The sequence below is a fragment of the Monodelphis domestica genome, chromosome 7, assembly GCF_027887165.1.
Source record: "Monodelphis domestica isolate mMonDom1 chromosome 7, mMonDom1.pri, whole genome shotgun sequence".
In the NCBI taxonomy this organism is placed as follows: domain Eukaryota; kingdom Metazoa; phylum Chordata; class Mammalia; order Didelphimorphia; family Didelphidae; genus Monodelphis; species Monodelphis domestica.
Genome location: NC_077233.1, coordinates 278,238,047 through 278,256,833, shown reverse-complemented (window position 1 = coordinate 278,256,833; position 18,787 = coordinate 278,238,047). Strand labels below are relative to the sequence as shown.

The window sequence follows — 18,787 nt, the reverse complement described above, 5'->3', positions numbered from 1 at the left end:
ATGAAAAGTTGCTAAGGTGAAAAACCAATGAAAAAAAGCTAAATACAAGTTTATCAGTTAAGTGGAATGAGATGTTGAATATTTGCTTGTCCATGATAAAGAGCATAACAAGTTATTTCTTTATTTAAGTATTTGGTTTCTAACCATAAAGACTGACTAAACTAAGGCTTTTGTGAGGACACGCCTGGAGGGGGGGGGTCTCTTTTTTTTCTGGAACAGGTTCAGTGATAAAATAGTTCTTCACTTTTATGTGCTGCCAGAATTGGTAGCTAATTGGTAGCCCAGGTAGACAGTTAAGTATTGCTGTTTAATGACTTCACATTGTTTAGATTATAAATCCCTAGTGAGCAAGGCTTATTCCTTTTTTCTCTTGTTCTGTGCCTCACAGTACCTGGCTTGATACTCAACATTAGGCCTATTGCTTTTTGCATCTGAATCAAGATGAAGACCAAGGTCACACAGATAGGCAGAGCCAGGACTAAAATTAAGGCCTCTTGATTGTCGGGCCTGTTCTTCCACCCCTCCCCTTCCTGTCCGAACCAAATTAAATGTAATTTTGGCAAAATGTAAAATTAGAGAAAGAGAAGAGAAGCTCAAACCATCTCCCTCTAATGGAATCATTTGGTTTGGTTATCAATCTGATTTCTACAAGGAAGCCATACTTCTAATTGTTCATAGTTGAAAATGACTAATCATGAGGTGACTACACTGTTAGTATCAACCCTTCCCCGTGATATTCATCTGAATTTGAGAATTGTGAGGGTCTTGACTGTATCTTTATTTGAGGATGACAGTAATTCATAGGAAGGCATCATAGTATAGAGGAAAGAGTGATGGATTTGAAGAAGGGGGAACTAGGTTCAAATCCCAGACTTGCAACTTACTTTGTGTATGATTTTGGGCAAGTTACTTAAACTCTTCCTGGGTCTTAGTTTCTCTAAATCTGTGGTCCTGTGATTTCAGTCAGCTATATATATATATACATATATATATATAGTCAGCTATAGAAAAGCATCTATTTTCAAGATATTCCAGAATCGCTAGTAGAGATTGTTTTGTTAATGACTGCATACAGAGTAAACTTCCCCATTTTCTTATTTTTTTGTGTGAAGCTTCTGTACTTCTTCAATGGTGAAAAAAAAAGTATAGGCAAATGTAGAAATGACTTTGAGTTTTGAAATCCCAGGTGGCCATTTAATTGAATTCAGTGTCTAAAAAAAGTTACTGGGATCTTTCTTAGTACCAAAACCTGACAAAAGAATAAAAAGATAATAGTCCAAGGAAAATAAATTCATTCATTAATTCATTATTTTCTTCTCTCTCTCCTGTCTTTACATGTCCTACTATTTTAATGAATATTTATTTTGTTGAAGGAGAAGAAGGCAATATGTAGATATTACTTTTGACCCTGCGTTAAATAAGATAAAATTGAATTGGTATTTTAGAGATGCTCTGGCTTCTCAGTACCTATGAAAGGTCAGGTTGGGGGTATCAGATTAAAGTCCTAAAAGTATTTTTTTTTAATTCATCAAAAAAGATTTCTAGGAAACAATGTAAAAATTGTTGACCGTGGTGGAATTTAACCAAAGTTCTTACCAAATTGTTACTTGAAAAGCAAAGACAAATGAAGTTTACTCTGTTTAATGTGATTTCAAATGAGAATAGAAGATTTCATCCTCCTTTCCCCAAACTTGAACCGGTTCCCACTGTCACTGGAAGACTGTATCCCTTTGGGTCATATCTCTGGATGCCTTATCTCCATTTTGAAATTTGGGTTGTTTCTCCATTTACTGTTACCATCCTTTTCCTGCTATTCCTTATATGTATATGTTGGAGGGAGAAAGCAGAAATATCTACTTGGTTTTCCTGTAAATCTGAACTTTCATGGAAATGAAGGGATATCTGAAAGAAGAGAATTTCTTTTGAATACATTTTTCTTTTTGGTAGTCTGTTTTTTAGACTTATGCTGATATTCTCAACTAAGTTTTGTTCATTTTTATTTTATATGAAATTTGTGGTTTCCTGATAAAGTTTAAGAAGTAATAATAGATGTGTTTGCCAGGAGTGTTAGTTGATCCAGTCTTAAACTTGTACCCTATTTCTCCATTTAACTCAATATCTATTAAGAATATTTTGGGGAAAGATTTTAACAATGTTTTTTCTGTTTTAGGTAGTACATCAAATATGTTATTTTCTGCTCAGGATTTGGTTGAAGATACAGTGTTCACTGAGGTGTCTAATCTGAAAATTAGTGACAAAGGAGAGAAAAGACAAAAACATTTTTCAGAAAGGAGTTGTAGTTTTAGCTCTGAAAGTCGAGCAGGAATGTTGCTGAAGAAGAGCAGTTTGGACTCAAATTCTAGTGAAATGGCAATGATGATGGGAGCAGATGCCAAGATCCTTACTGCAGCATTGTCCTATAATAAGACATCACCATTTCATGTTCAAAAAGACCAGAGCTTAGACAGTGTGGGTGGCCCACTGGTGGACATGAGGACTTCTGTGTGTGCAGGGGCTTGGGGGTCTGCTGCAGGCCTGGGAATGCTGGAAGAAGGGCAAGAACAGCCAGACACTGTTGGTGATGAAGGTATAGCTGTGGTCACGATGGCAGAGAATAAACTTTCAGAACCACAGAATGAAAATCAGTCCAAAGACCTAAAAACAGAATCCAAAGATATAATAAATAAAAGAAATAGTTCTTATGGTGGAGCCAAACCAATTGAAAGGGAAGATGTTGAGACTGGGTTAGATCCTCTGTCTCTGTTAGCTACTGAGTGTATAGAAGGGAAGTATTCTGACTCTGAAGAGAAGACATTGTCTCCAGTTGTGGCACGTAATCTAGCAGACGAGATAGAAAGCTACATGAACTTGAAAAGTCCTTTGGGAAGCAAGTCTTCCAGCATGGAATTGCACAAACGAGAAAACAGAGGATCTACAGAATGTATGTCTGGTGTGTTCACTCCGTCTTTAGAGCGAAGGTCTAGCCTGCCCTTGGATCACAGTCCTCCAACCCAAGAAAAAACTGAGAAGCCCAAGAACCCTCCTGCAGTATCCAGGTCAAAAACTTTTATGGGACACTCTAAACAGCAGACTCCTTCACGAACACCTAAAGAGCGTTCTACATCCTTGTCTGCACTTGTACGTTCTTCACAGCATGGATCATTAGGTTCTGTAGTCACTTCTTTGTCAGGAATAAAGCTGGATAATATTTTGTCTGGACCCAAGATAGATGTTCTGAAGTCTGGTATGAAACAAGCGGCTACAGTAGCCAGTAAGATGTGGGGAGCTGTGGCCTCTGCTTATAATTATTCAGATGATGAGGTAAGAATGGTCTTTATTGTACAATTACCACATATCAGAATTTTTGTTTTGTGTGATCCCGTATAATAATTCTTTTTAAAAACAATGAGATATGAAAGTATTTACTGGAGCTTTTCTTTTCATAGTTCTATAAAATGAAGTTCTCAAAGATTTCAAGGTTTCTTTCCTTAAAGGGGTATTTGCAGCAAATGATTTGATGTTATATTTATGGTCTAAAAAATGATTAATTTAAAATCCTTACCTTCTGTCTTAGAATTGATACTAAGTATTGGTTCCAAGGCAGAAGAGCAATAAGGGCTAGACAATGGGGGTTACCCTGGGTCAAACAGCTAGGAAATGTTCGGACCTCAGACCTCCTGTCTTCAGATCTGGCTCTATCCCCTGAGCCACCTAGCTGTTCTTCATCTTAGATTTAAAAGCAGTTTTCAGATCACTTTTATCTACATTTTCATTTGATCCAAATGAAGTACTCATTTATAAGTCTTTGAGTAGTTCTGTAAATTATGCTTCATCAAATCAAGGTTTAGGAGTTGAATGGTGAAAATGTAGTTGGGAAGGATTTCTTTTCATTGCATTCAGACTCTACAGAAAAATGCTTATTGAGTTTTACTTCTGTGGGCTCCAGAGAAGTAGTTAACATCCCATTGTATAGAATTAACAAAGGTACAGACATTATGGTCTAAGATATATCAGATTTCTTCATAGACTTAGAAGCAAAAAGTTCGGGATTTTTATATGCATAAGTTTTACATAAAGTAGATTGCTGTATTTTGTCTGGTCTTACTATTATACTTTTTTACAGTTTGGGGGTGTCATACTTACTCTTTAGGATTGAGTACCTGATTATTTTTTGTACTTAATAATAACAAATATATGAATCTGACTCTATTCTCTCTTCCAGAGCTTCAATCCTGCATCACCAAATTCTTATTAGACATTTTAGGCTGAATTTTTTAGAGACCTCTTAATTTCAACATGGCTCAAACTGACCTTCTTGTCTCTCTCCCACCCCACCTCTTCCAGACTTAAAAGTTTCTGTCAAAGGCACTGCCTTCCTTCCCAGGTCCCTAACTGTAACGTTATTCTAGACTTCTCATTCCATAGATGCAGTCAGTTAGGAAATCTTATTGTTTATACTACCAGTGTCTCTCATATCTGACCTCATATCCAGTCTCACCTTAGTTCAGGACCCCATCATCTCTCAGATTATTGCAACAGCTTCTTAATTGGTCTCTTGTCTCCAATTTCTTTCTGGTCTAGTCCATCCTCCATACAGTTACCAATCGGGTTTTCCTTAAGCACAGATCCTACTTTGTGGCTCCCCTACTCAGTAAACTGTAATAGCTTCCTACTGCCTTTAGGATCAAATTTAAACTCTTTGTTGAGTTTTGAAGTCTTCCACAAGCCAGCCACAGCCTATCTTTCCAATTTTGTTTGCTACTATTCTCCCTTTCTCTGTGATATAGCCAGAGTCCTTTCCGATCTTCATATATGACACACTATTTCTCCTGTGTCAGTCTATCCATTATCACATGCCTATGATGTACTCCCTCCTTACCTCTACCTCACATTGTCCCTCACTTCCTCTAAGATTCAGCTCAAGCACCATTTTTTACATAAAAACCTTTCCAGATTCCTCCACCTTCTAGTTCCTGCCCTACTGAACAATCTTGTATTTACATTGTATAAATTTTATTTATTCACTTTATATCTTTCCTGAATATGTACTTAACACCTGGATTAGAATGTAAACTCTGGGTTATGTAAGGGATAAAATTATGGTTGGACTGTTTATCAGAATGTGGTTGCCAGGAATTTAATTAATTCCAAATGATTTTTTAAGCAATTTATTTATAAAATATAGAAAGAGTGAAAGTAAGAAAATCAGAGAGACGATAGGGTAAGATATATAACCTAACACACTATGTATTTCTCTCCAACCCCTGGCTCAACCCAGGCAGGGCTAATTAGTCCTCATCCAGAGAGGCCTCAGCCTTGAGAAGAGGACCCAGGGATGAGCGAGGGCTTCAGACACAAAGCCTCTCTCAAGAGGGGAGGCCTCTCCTGAGACTAGTCCCTTTAGAAAATCCGGGAAAGGAGTCAGCCTTTTTTCACTCATCCACAGGATAGTTCTAAGAACAGTCCGAGGGCCCAAGCTGGAGCTCCTTCAAGATCCAATTCAAGGCAAAAGACCACAGGAAGTTGTTGGCATTTTTAAAGACCATTCCTTTTCGTCACTTCCTGTGACTTCCGTTTTACATGTACCAATTATAGCTAAAGTTTTGCTTAGGACTGCCTAGGGGTAGTCAGTCAATTCCCATGCACATGTGGGTCAAAGACCTCCCCCACTCAAGTGTCATTGGGGTGTATAAGCTTCTGATGATTAAATCTAAAAATGGGCAGGGTAGAGTTAATCCCATCTTCACAGTTACTAGTAGAGATTGGTTGTTTGATTGAATTCACCAAGTGCTTTGATTATGTTTTGTCTCTTGGTCTCCCAACTACCCCATGAGGTTATAGTTACAAACAAACATCATTCCTCTGTCATAGATGTAAAAACTGAGGCTTTGGTGGATTAAGTGCTTTTTCCTAGGGTCACAAGGATGACACTGTCTGTGGCTGAGATTCAATCCTAAATCTTTTGGACACTTCAGAGCAGCTCTTTAAATACTGTGCCATGCTGAAATTTTGATGAGAGAGAGAGAGAGAGAGTTTAAGGAAGAACATGAAAAGAACAGAATAAGTGTTTAATGAATGTGAAGAAGGAAAATTTTTGCAGACCTTAAAAATTAAAGTTGCTCTGGTTTGCTACAGTAGTGGAATTAAGAGTAGATGTAAGAGATAGACTAAAACGTTCTAAGACAGTGAATGCCTTGGGATTGGAAACCAAGAGATTAAGGATTAGGAAGACTTTTGTGTTTTGTGGTAGCTGCAGCCCTGTAAACAAATGAGTCCTTGTCTTCAATAATTAAATCCTTGAGGGAAACTGAAGGAGTTGAGTCAGTTTACATGAATTATAATGATAAACATGATTATAATGAAATACTATAATTAAACTTTGGTAAAAACTAATAAATAAAAGTAGTCAAATAACTGACTTTTTTTAATGATGGAAGTTGTGAATGGTGATAGTCAAAGCTATTCTTAAGTTATACATTCAAAACTGTCAGACCAAAGAAGTCAGTCAAAATAATAACTTTCTATTTGAATAGCATTTTACCACTTATAAAACATTTTAACCTTATTTGAGCATCATAACAACTCTATGATGTTGATAGATATGATATCCACATTTGACAGATGAGAAAACTGAGGTTCAGACGGTTATATGCCTAACATTATATAACTAGCTTAGGTGACCAAACTGAGACTTAAATCTAGACCTTCACTCTTCTGCTCAGTGACTTGTTCAGCTGTACCAAATTGTCTTTTGCTTTAGAAATTGCTCTGAGGGGGCAGCTGGGTGACTCAGTGGATTGAGAGTCAGGCCTAGAGATGGGAGGTCCTAGGTTCAAATCTGGCCTCAGACACTTCCCAGCTGTGTGACCTTGGGCAAGTCACTTAACCCCCATTGCTTAGCCCTTACCACTCTTCTGCCTTGGAGCCAATACACGGTATTGGCTCCAAGATGGAAGGTACGGGTTGAAAAAAAAAATTTGCTCTGAGAAATTTTCTATTGTTTATCATAGCCATCAAGCTTAGGATTTTTTAAGTAGTCATTAAAGCAATTATTTTAATAGAAATGCTATAGGATTGGCAGCCAGTATTCTTTTAAAATTCATATTTTTAAGAATATCCAAACTGCACATTTAATAGGAAAAAAGAAAAAGGAAGAACAGCAGAGAAGACTTTTAAAGAAAATAAGGCTAACCGTGGAATAAGAAGTGAGTCTTTGATAATGTAGAAAATAGAGCTAAGAAATTAATATAACAATTTACAAAGTATGGCAACTTTGAGATAGGGCCGTGGCATAAAATGGGTTTTTCTCTCAATATCCAAGCACAAAGGGAAAAGTTTCACATGTACCAACAATGAAAAGTTTGTGGGTTTGACAAATTAAGTTTTGGTTACTAATGATAAGAAACTTCAATAAATTTGGAAAGACTAAAAAAAAAATGTCACTTAAACCAATCAATACATTTACCGATATCTGTATATTTGTTTTTGTTTGTTTCATTTGAAGGAAGAACCCAGTAGAGATTATAGCTTTCCTGCTGGTTTAGAAGAACATATTTTGGGAGATGATCTAGCAACAAAAATGTGTGTCCCGGGGCTAATCACCAGTGAACTCACACAGAGCAATACAAGCCTTGGCAGTAGCAGCAGCAGTGGGGACGTAGGGAAATTGTCCTATCCAACAGGTATGAAGAACTTATTTTAATATGTTATTAGTTTTTAGTATAAGATAACATTCTTCTTAATGCAATTAAATCTATTTACCAAAGTCCTACAAACTCATGATGTGTAGGTGATACTGGGTATTTGAAGGCTCTGCCAATAGATTGCAAGCTCTTACAGGGCTTTTAAAGGTAAAAAAAAACCAAGTATATGTGGCCTGTTTCATTTTTGTCTTTGTTTCTCTAGTACCTGACAGAGTACCCAGTGTATAGTTGGCTTAAGTGATTATTGATTGATTATAGTCCTGAAATGGACTATATCTGTTATTCAAGGATCATCCTAGCCAAATTTAAGAGTATCTTATCATGAGAGGAAAACAGAGTAACCCACCTCACCCTCTGATAGTAAACAACTCATGAAGACAATGTTTGAATTGCGGGAAGTGGCGTGGAATTTGGTGGTATTGTGATCTAGATTAACAGAAGGAATAATTATATAATGGAATCATAAATCCTTAAAATAAGAAGTATAGTTGTCATAGAATACATTAGTTATATAAATTCTCTGATCTATTGGAACATTTTACCACCCCATTTTAGTTTGCGTGGAATGAAAATATATGTATATGTATATTTCACAAATTTAAGAACAAAATGTGATTCTGAGTGACTATAGTCATTCATGCCCCAACCGGGGGCCTCCACCACACTTGGGGACAGTTTTCACATGCCCTGCCCCTCTGCCCAGCAGCCCAATGTGAGCACTTCTTCCCACCACTCTCTGGAGTACTGCAGGATGGGAGAGGAAGCTCATAGGCAGCTTGAAGGTGCAGTTTGGGCACACAATCTTTAAAAGGTTCATCAAGGCTGGACTATAGGTTTTCTAATATTCTATTTGAATTTTAGAAAATGTTTTTTAATATTCATGACTATAGTTTATTTACACTGATAGATTCTGAAATTTAATTCTCTTCTTCTATGATCTGTAATATAGTATTAATGACTGCATCTTTGCAGGTGAAATCCCATTTGCAAGAGGCATAAAGGGTCAGGACTTTGAAAAGTCAGAACATGGATCTTCTCAAAATACCAGCATGTCCAGCATCTACCAAAACTGTGCGATGGAGGTAAAAACAAATCATATTTTTGGGGGGGCCTTGACTGGGTATGGTGGCGTCGACAGATAATGAATGGTGGGAAGACAGTAGAGAGTGTCAGCCTGCAGCCAAGTGTCACACGGAACTGTTCCACCTTCGTTCAGGCTTGGCTTTATTTTATACCCTCAGTGGTTACACAGATACATACTTTGATTCCATGGATTTCAACAACAAATGTAAAGCCTAAGGAGATAATCAACAAAACATCGCTGCTGAGTGCAGGTTCACAGGGTAGAATCAACATAGCCCAGTTTTAGGTTGGAGAAGCTTGTTCTTGGCCTGTACATGGGGGTGGGGAATTCTGAGCACAGATTTGCCAGAAGTTTTTATGCCTGGAAATGAGGGTCCTATCTAAGTTGGGTACATAAAAATCCTTAGGTTTAATTTTGTAAGTGGGATTCTCCTGGTGTTTTTCGGGTGGGGGGGGGGGTGGATAGAGTGGGACATCTGTATTAACCCTGCAAACATGTTGCTTTCATCTGTTTTCTCCTGGGGAACAATTCCAATAATAAGGAATGTTAGTGAGAGAAGTCACATAGAGGGGGGCTGAGTGGGTGTTTCCATCCTTCCTGGGGGCTGCTTTGCATTCCCCAGTTTCCACCTGTGACCGTGTCAAACAGCGTGGGTTTGATGGCTCCCGGCGATATTCTGCTGATAAGATTGTGTTGTAATCTTGTGGTTATAAAAGAAAAATCAACATTTTTCAAATAGTCAAAATTAAATGAAGACATGCTTAAGAAGCCCTATTTTAAGATTCCTTATAGGTACACATTGATAGATTTGTGAAATGGACAGTTTGAATAGGAGTTTAAAGTAAACTTTATTAGCAATTTGTTTAAATTTTGAATTTGGTGGTGATTTTCTGTTGGATGTATATGGAAAACTCAAGATAATTTTTCAGTTCAGTTATTCTTCATCAATGTTTAAGAAAGTTCAGATGGACTGTTTAGTAGAAATTATGTATAGTTAATATCCTGTAATTTTATGAGGCTAACACATTGCCTTTGCAAAATGACATATTTAAGCAAAATAATTGGTATTTACAATGTATATTTGAGGTGACTGAAAATTAAATCAGGTACATGTGATTAAAACTCAATTTTGCATTGGTAAAAATTACTGACAAAATAAGAAAAGTCTTACTTGGAAATTTGTCCTCCAAAATTACTAAAATTTGTTCGTCTGAGGAGAGTGATCTATTTAGAAAATGAAATTAGTGATAAAGTATCATCTTTTAACTTCTGAAATTCTTGACTTGTTCAAAAACAAGTATATCTTTAGTAAAATAGTGAATCAGTGACACATATTTAAATTAAAAAGAATATGTTAAATCTATACTGCTTAAAATTAATCTAGCCTCACATTATTCTTTGATGGAAGAAAGTAATGTTATATACTTATTTCATTAAATTTGGGGGCGAAGTGTCTTTAGTAAAATTATTACTTTTTTAAGCCTTTAATTTCACCAAAATATTAAAGTTAATATTGTTTTATAAGGCTCTTCCAAATTTTGCAACTTCCTGCTTTCAGGTCTTGATGTCAAGTTGTTCTCAGTGTAGAGCTTGTGGTGCTTTGGTATATGATGAAGAAATTATGGCTGGATGGGCTGCAGATGACTCAAATTTGAATACTACCTGTCCATTCTGTAAAAGCAACTTCTTACCCCTCCTTAATGTGGAATTTAAAGATTTACGAGGCTCTGCAAGGTGAGTATATCTCTTAAAAGATGGTGGAAATATATGGTTCACAGTGAGTGCCCCAAGAGGGCACATGGAAAGAGACAAGATATTCTCAGTCTTTCTCCTCTCTTGTGCCTCAGTTAGGCAGGTAAGACTTTTTAAAATTACAATCATATCTTCTGTGGTAACCGAGAACTCAATTATTTTAAATCAAGATATAGCCCCTCTAAAAATCTCTGGGAATTAGTTTGAGATACTTCTGCCCCCCAATATTAAACATAGTTAGCATCTAGAAATATTGATTAACTTGAACTTCTTGCTCTGCTCATCCTCTTAAAATCTGAGAAAAGCACACTGTAAGTATGTTATTTTAGGGATTAAATGGGCTTTCCTTGTTTGACACTTACCTGGTCTTCACTCTTTGTTCTGTCAAGGGGAAGGTCTGAAACCAACATGAATTGCTCTTATGAGCCAGTTGTTACAGTTGTTAAATGTTCAGTTTGAGCATTCAAACTTCAACAATCCCTACAAATTGATTTGAATATTTGAATGAATTGAATAATAATTCAATTGATTGTCTTGACTTAAGAAAATGATGTTAAAATGTTAACAATGCAAATTTAACTTAAAAGTGTGTTATGCATACATATTTAACTGGTAAGCTAAGTGTTAAGCATTTATTAGCACACCCCTGCCTTGATCCTATAGGATATAAACCTTGCTGCCTTGATGATGGCTACTGCTTTGTGGTATAGCCAGATAAATCCATCTTTGCAGTGATGATTATAGGTCATGCATGTAACAGAATTTGTCAGGAGTTGAGGTCCCTTCCTTGGATTTCTTCAAGCAAAATCTAGATGATGACCACTTGTTAGGTATGTGATTACAGATATTTTGGTTGAAGTTTGTATTGGCCTAGATGACAGTCAGGGTCATTTTCAGCTCTGAAATTCTGCAGTTCAAATCGGCAACATTTATTAAGCTCCTGTTATGTGAAAGATGCTGGGAATGTTTTTTTCAGATCACACCTGAAATTTTGCTGGTCTAGTACAGATTGGTACCTGCTTTGTAGCAGGTTGAGACTTGCCAATGACACCAAGATTAAATCTCTCACTGAGGGATCTTTTGTCTCTGAGACCAGCCCCCTATCCATTAGGATCTGGATTGTCAAAAAGCAAACAACCCAGTGCTCACACTCCTTTGTCTTCACTCAGAAAGTTGACAGTCATGCTTTAGGAATAATGACTTGACTTGACACGGACGGAGAGAACAGTTCGAAGAGGAAAGAGACTAGAAGCAGGGAAGACCAATGAGGAGATTTTTATGATAGTCCAAGGTGATGGAGGCCTGTCCTAGGGTTGTAGTTCTGTGAGTGGAGAAAAGTTGGAGAATAGAAAAAATTGGAGAAAATTAGAGAAGTTATGAAGGCAGGTGAAGGAGAGGGAAGAGGTGGTTTTAAATTGGTGACTGGTGAGATGATAATTTCCTTAATAGAGAAGGAACAGTTTGACAGAAAAGCAAATTTATGGGGGGGTGGGGGAATAGATTTCATGTTGAATATATTGGTTTGAGATGACTTTAGCACATTGAGATGGAGATGGCATTCAGGAGAAGAATTCAGTGGGATATATAGTTTTGGGAGTATCTGCATAGATTAGGAACTAACAAGAAAGTCGAAGGTATCTTTATCTTAGTCAATAAACCTTAAAAGTACCCGCTGGGTGCCAAACATTGTGCTAAGTGCCAAGTGATGCAGATAAGTAGAAGAAAGGCTGTCCCTGCTTTCTATTAGCCTACAATCTAATGAAAAGGAGATAACACACAAAAGAAAACTGAAAAGCAGGGATGGGAGTGGGGATAGGGATGGGAGGGAAAGAATCCAACTAGGAAGGAGTGGGGAGAAGAGAAATCAGAGAAGTTCAAAATGAGTACAGCTCAGTAGGAAAGGAAATGTCAGAAGCTTCTGTCCTGTCCTCCTTGAACTGAGGAGTTTAGAGCAGGGTGCCCTGATGAGCTGTGAATATATTTAAGGTTGATTGGATCTTGCAAGATGAGATTTCCCACTGACTTTTCTAGGGGTGGGGTGTAAGATCCCAAGAAGTCTAAAATGAGGGTAACTCAAACTTCTTTTCTAATCCCCTCATTGACCGAGAGGGAAACTAAAACGTATGGATTTTGTGATTTACCCGGAGTTACACAGGCAATAAATAGCAGAGCTGGAATAAAATGTAAGTTTTCTGACTCCAAATCTAGCATTTTGTCATTCTTGGATTTTAAAAGGAAGGTATGATGGTGATGGTGCTCTATACCAGATTTTGGGGAGAATTTATTAAATGTCTCTCATGTGGATGGGGCGGGGGGTACTGAGGGAGTGCTGGGGAAAATAAACCTTAAATAGGATGTGACCTTGCCCTTGTGAAGCTTACAGCTAATACCCCAAACTGTAATACAAATTATCTAGTACTCTGTGAAGCCCAGAGTGGGTGGTATCCTTTCTTTATATCTCTTAGTCACCTCACTATTTTTAACTGTTGATTGAACAGCTAGAGCAGTCATATATGTGTATGTGTTCATAAATATATGCCTATCATCTTTGAAGTTTGCTTCGTCTTCGTTGTTTCCCCATCCACCCTTGCCTTAAATTGAATGTAATAGACCTAAAAGCCAGACCTGCCAAATGTAGAGAACTAAGTTAGCAAAACATTGCCTACAGATTTGGGCCTTGTGATTCTGGATTTAGATACATTATAATTCATTCAGCCTAAAGGAATCAGTATCCACACCTTATTTGAAAAAGTTTTACAACTCTAAATTATCTTGACAATATGAATCGTCTATGGCTGTTTTAAATCAAATATTAACTTGATTCTTTCGGGTGCTAGTCAAGAGCATCCGGAATCATGAAGGATTTGCCTTCCTTGTTCTTTAATTGCTTTTCTTTCTAGAGCCAACCCCTTTTCCTTCCAGTGGAGTGGTAAGTATCTCCTTGGTAGTAACTGCACGCCATTACAGAGAGTGTTTGCTGATGAAAATAATTCTACAGATATACTGTTGAGTGTTTGCTTTTTCTCGCTTCTCTGCCCCATTTAGTTTTCTTCTGAAGCCAAGCACCTCTGGCGACAGTCTACAAAGTGGAAACATTCCATTAGTGACGGATCCCCCAGAACACAAACCTGTGCCTAGTCCAGCAGAACCTGACCTGATGACCTTTATGGATTTCCCAAAGCACAGCCAGATTATAACTGAAGGAATAATTTCTGCAACTGAAACAAGGTATCCTAGATTATGTAAAATTTTTATGATAAGCTAAATTCCCCTTAACAAATTTCATCTGAATAGTCAAATTGGTTTGCCTGGTTTAGCATTGGTTTTAAGTTTTTTCACTTTCTGTAATTTTAGCCAAATTTAATTAGCTTTGATAGAATCACAGAATGTCAGGGCTAGAAAGGATCTTAAGAGATCAGCCGGTTCAGTACCCCTTATTTTACAGATTAGGAGTGACACAGCTAGTAAGTGACGGAAACATACGACTTGTGTAGTGCTCCAAGCTGGCAGGCTAATGTGATTTGGCTTTTTAATGTTCATTTGTAGGTACACCATATGTTGTTTAGATAATTAATAACTGAATTTGCTAACAGGTCATGGTAGCAACTATAATACACTCTTAGGCAAATCTCTTCTTAGATTATAAGTTCCTCAGCAGCCATCTTTCCCCATTTAGAGTTAGAATGCTATTGCCAACACTCAAAAATGTCAAAGTGCACTACAGTATTTTCAGGGCTTATGTATTGTTTTTATAGATAATGTTTTTAAGTATCTTAATTAAGAAGCTTAAAATGCTACAATCATGAGCATGATGTAATTTGGCTAATTAACTTGTTCAATCAGCATACATTTATGTGCCAGGTACTATGCAAAACCCCCATCAGGGATCAGGAAAGATGTCACAAAGAAGGTAGCACTGGTACTGAGGCTTAAAAAAAACAACAGTATTCCACAAAGGGCAGAAATGAGAAGAGAATCTGTTCTAGTATAGGGCATGATGGGGGAAGATGATTTATTCAGTCATTCATCAAGCATTCATTAGGTGTTGGATGTCTAAGGAAAGGCAAGAGCAGTCTTACCCTCAAAGAGCTGAAACCTAATAATAGAAATAACATTGAAAAATTGTATCATTTCACAAAAACAGAAGATTTTGTTATTAAGATTAGCAAAGCCCATGGAGGGGTGGGGGTGACAGTTAAGTGGCACAGTGTAGATCCCCAAGACTGGTCTTGAGTTCAAATTTGGCCACAAACACTTCCTATTCGTATGACCTTGGGCAAGTCAGTTAATTCTGTTTGCCTAGCCCTCCCCCTTCTGACTTAGAGTTTTTACTAAGACAGAAAGTAAGGGTTAAAAAAATATCAACAAGGCCCTTTGTATCAACCCTAAGAACTAGATATATAAATTATATAGAAGAAACTGAGACTTAGAGAGTATTGACACCGGATTTGAATATTCTTTTTATCATTCTTTTAACTCCAAATCCAATGATCTTTCCTCTACAATAATGATATTCTTTCATAGCACACCTCATTTTCTTCAGTGATCAGATTTACCAAAAAGAGTTTTTAGAAAGGAAACAGTTATCAACTGTAGTGTTTATATTGTTCACTTTTCTTAGTTTTTATTAGGTACTTTTGGAGCAAAGTCATTAATGCTTTCTGTTGATAATAATTTAAGTCATAAACAATTTATAAATAATAAGGTATTCTTTCTCTACATCTGTTTTAACAATATGAAATTATCAAAATGCCATATACATGATACCATCGGTTTCAGTAACTCCCAAGTTGTTTTAGTCAACTTTCTGGAGAGAATATAATTAGAAGTGTTTGTATTAATTGTCTAAACAAACTTTATCAGTGTACTTTTTAAAAAATAGAAAGCTACAAATGCAGCTTTTAAAATTTTTTAAATTTCTCTATAAAAGTACAAAAATGGGAAGAAGACTGAAAATATTGCTTTCTGGAAACCAATAAGTATACCTTTATAGCTACAGCATAAGTATAAGAATAGAAAATGAACTGTAATTCTAGCAGTTGTTATAGATTTTTTAAAACACAGCTAAAATAAATAGCAATAGAAAAAATGCTAAACATCTACAAATCCAACTCCAAAACCATAAGTTAGGAAGCCAGAGATACACTAAAAAGTAATAAAAACAACTAAAAGGTAGGAAATTCAGCTTAAAATCAGTAGGGAACTTCAGGAGTGGTGGCAACAAGGTAATTTATGAAGAACAGGAGAAAGAGAAAATAAATAATTAAGCTTAAATAGTTTCTGATGATTAGATTTCTATTTGAACCTGTATTCAGACAACAGTTACACAAACTTTGTTTTGTAAGAGGTCTTTAAATGAATGTATTAATTGTTCATCAAAGGCATTTTTTCATTTCAAGACAAACAAAATAAAAATTCCTGTAGGAAAATCCAAGCTTAAATTGTTTATCCATTAGAAATTATACTAGCATTTCTATATATTTTCAACAAAGTCCAGCAGCAAGAGTTAAAAAGAGAAATTTCATTTAATATAACTTTAGACAGTATAAAATAACCTGGGAATCTCTTGCTAAGACAAACACAGGAATTGTATGAACACAATTACAAAACACTTTTCACACAAATAAAGTAAGATCTAAACAATTTTAAAAACATTAGTTGCTCATGGGTAGGCCAAGCTAATATAATGAAAATGACAATTCCACCTAAATTAGTTATTCAGTGCTATACCAATCTAAAACTATAAAAAAATTAATAACAAAATTCATCTGGAAAAACAAAAGATCAAGAATATTAAGGGAATTAATGGAGAAAAAGTGTGAAGGATGGGGGCCTAGCAGTACCAGAGCTTAAACTCCTATAAAGCAGTAACCAAAACAATCTGATACTGGCTAAGAAAAAGAATCGATGGGGTAAATGACTTTAGCAATATAGTTTTTGATAAACCCAAAGATCCCAGCTTTGAGGGCAAGAACTCACTATTTGACAAAAACTGCTGGGACAATTGGAAAACAATATGGCAAAAATTAGGTATGGACACATCCTTTGTCAAGAGAAGGTGAAACTGAATATATGATTTAGACATAAAGGATTATACTATAATTAGGAGAACATAGAATAGTTTAGCTGTCAGATCTATGGAGAAAGGAAGAATTTAAAACCAAACAAGAGATAGAGAACATTACAAGATGTAAAATGAATAATTTTGTCTATATTAAGAAGTTTTTGTACAAACAAAACCAATGTAACCAAGATGGGAAGGGAAACAACAAACTGGAAAGAAAATTCTATAACATATATCTCTGATAAAGGTCTCATTTCTTAGCTGTATAGAGAACTCAAATCAAATGTATAAGAATGCAATTCATTCCCCAGATGAAGAAATCAAAGCTATCAATAATCATATGAAAAAATGTTCTCAGTCTCTCTTGATTAGCGAAATACAAATTAAAACAACTTTAAGGTACCACCTCATGCCTACCAGATTGGCCAATATAACAGTAAAGGGAAATGATAAATGTTGGAGAAGATGTGGCAAAATTGGGACAGTAATGCATTGCTGGTGGAGTTTTGAGCTGATCCAGCCATTGTAAAGGACAGTTTGGAATTATGCTCAAACAGCTATAAAACTTTCATACCCTTTGATCCATTAATACCATTACTAGGTCTGATTCCCAAAGAAAGGACCTACTTATACAAAAATATTTATAGTTGCTCTTTTTGTGGTAGCAAAGAATTGGAAATTGAAGGAATGTCCCATCAATTGGGGAATGACTAAACAAATTGTTAGTAATGGAATATTATTATGCTATAAGAAATGAGGAACAGCATAATTTTGGAAAGAGCTGGAAAGACCTTCATGAACTGAAGCAGAGTGAAATAAGCAGAACCAGGAAAATGTTGTACACGGTAACAGCAATATTGTGGAATGTTCAAATGTGAGAGACTTCTGTACTCTCAGCAATACAATGATCCAGGACAATTCTGAGGGACTATGACAAAAGAATGCTATACACCTCCAGAGAAAGAACTGTTGGACTTGGAATGCAGCTCAAAGAATGCAATTTTTTCACTTTAATTTATTTGGGTTTTCGTTTTGGGGTTTTGGTTTCATATGATTATTCTCTTACAAAAATGATCAGTATGGAAATGTTTTACATGTATAACCTAGATCAAATTGCTTGCAGGCTCCGGGAGAGGGAAGGGAGATAATTTGGTTCATGTTAACTTAAGAAAACTTGTGAAATTTTTTATAACATACAATTGGTAAAATAAAATATCTTGATTAAAAAATGTTTTCCTTGATATTGAACCATCTCTCTGCCTTTCTAGTAATGGTCCAGCTTGATTGTGAGAGATCATTTTGGGGGATATTGCTATAATTTCTGTGCTATTATTGCAAATATATTCATTTCAAAGGAGGGGTTAAAGCAGTGTAACAATGAAAAAAAAAAGTACAGTTTTATTTGAGTATTTTTTTTCTTTTAAAGTGTTGAGCCAAAGGAAGAAAGTGGAGACTTCCCAAGTGTGAAAACTTCATCTGTAACTAATAATTTTTCAAGTCGAGGAGTATCTTTGACTCGAAGCCACAGTGTTGGAGGCCCTTTGCAAAATATTGATTTTTCTCAGAGACCTTTCCATGGCATTTCAACAGTTAGTCTACCAAACAGTTTACAGGAAGTTGTGGTAAGTAATAGGAAATATTATGTTCCTATTATAAGTTTGTATAATAAAGTTGCTGTTCCCCAATATAATTTTGCATAAGAAAGTGTTTAATGAAATTCTTTAGAAAACATCAGCTCATTTACTAAGGATTTTAATTTTAATCACTCTAATGATTTCTGCCACTTAGGTCCTTTCCTTATCAGAAACTTGAATAAATTTGAGAATTATTTATATTGCATTTAGAAGAGAAAGCTTTAATAACTATTTTTTCTACCACTTTTCCAACTTTTGATCCAAAAACCAGTTCAGCATATTAACTCTTTATTTTATAAAATTTTTGTTGAGTGTAAAGCAAATGGTAGAAGAATAAGTTATTATTAAGGAATGACACTGTTAGTTTATGTTAAACTTGCCTCAAGTTATATGAATTGGCTTAAACTGTTCTTTGAACTGCCACTCATTTTTGAGAGTAACAGAAGCATCTTAAAATGCAAAATATCTTGCACATACTTTAAAAATTGTAGATATTAAAAAAGGGAAAACATCTGTCTCCACTTTTATTCCTAAATAATTTGATTGAGAA

At 35.9% G+C, this 18,787-nt stretch overlaps 1 protein-coding gene across 8 annotated transcripts in view; it reads left to right on the top strand.

The window, feature by feature from the left end:
• DENND4C (DENN domain containing 4C) overlaps positions 1–18,787 on the top strand; it is a 124,816-nt gene that overhangs the window by 93,990 nt on the left and 12,039 nt on the right. For all 8 annotated transcript variants that reach the window (XM_056804462.1, XM_056804463.1, XM_056804458.1 and 5 more), the window contains 6 exons: positions 2,171–3,321; positions 7,505–7,682; positions 8,676–8,785; positions 10,346–10,521; positions 13,585–13,767; positions 18,030–18,225. In XM_056804462.1, the coding sequence (XP_056660440.1) occupies positions 2,171–3,321; positions 7,505–7,682; positions 8,676–8,785; positions 10,346–10,521; positions 13,585–13,767; positions 18,030–18,225 (1,994 nt within the window). The remainder of the gene's footprint in view (positions 1–2,170; positions 3,322–7,504; positions 7,683–8,675; positions 8,786–10,345; positions 10,522–13,584; positions 13,768–18,029; positions 18,226–18,787) is intronic.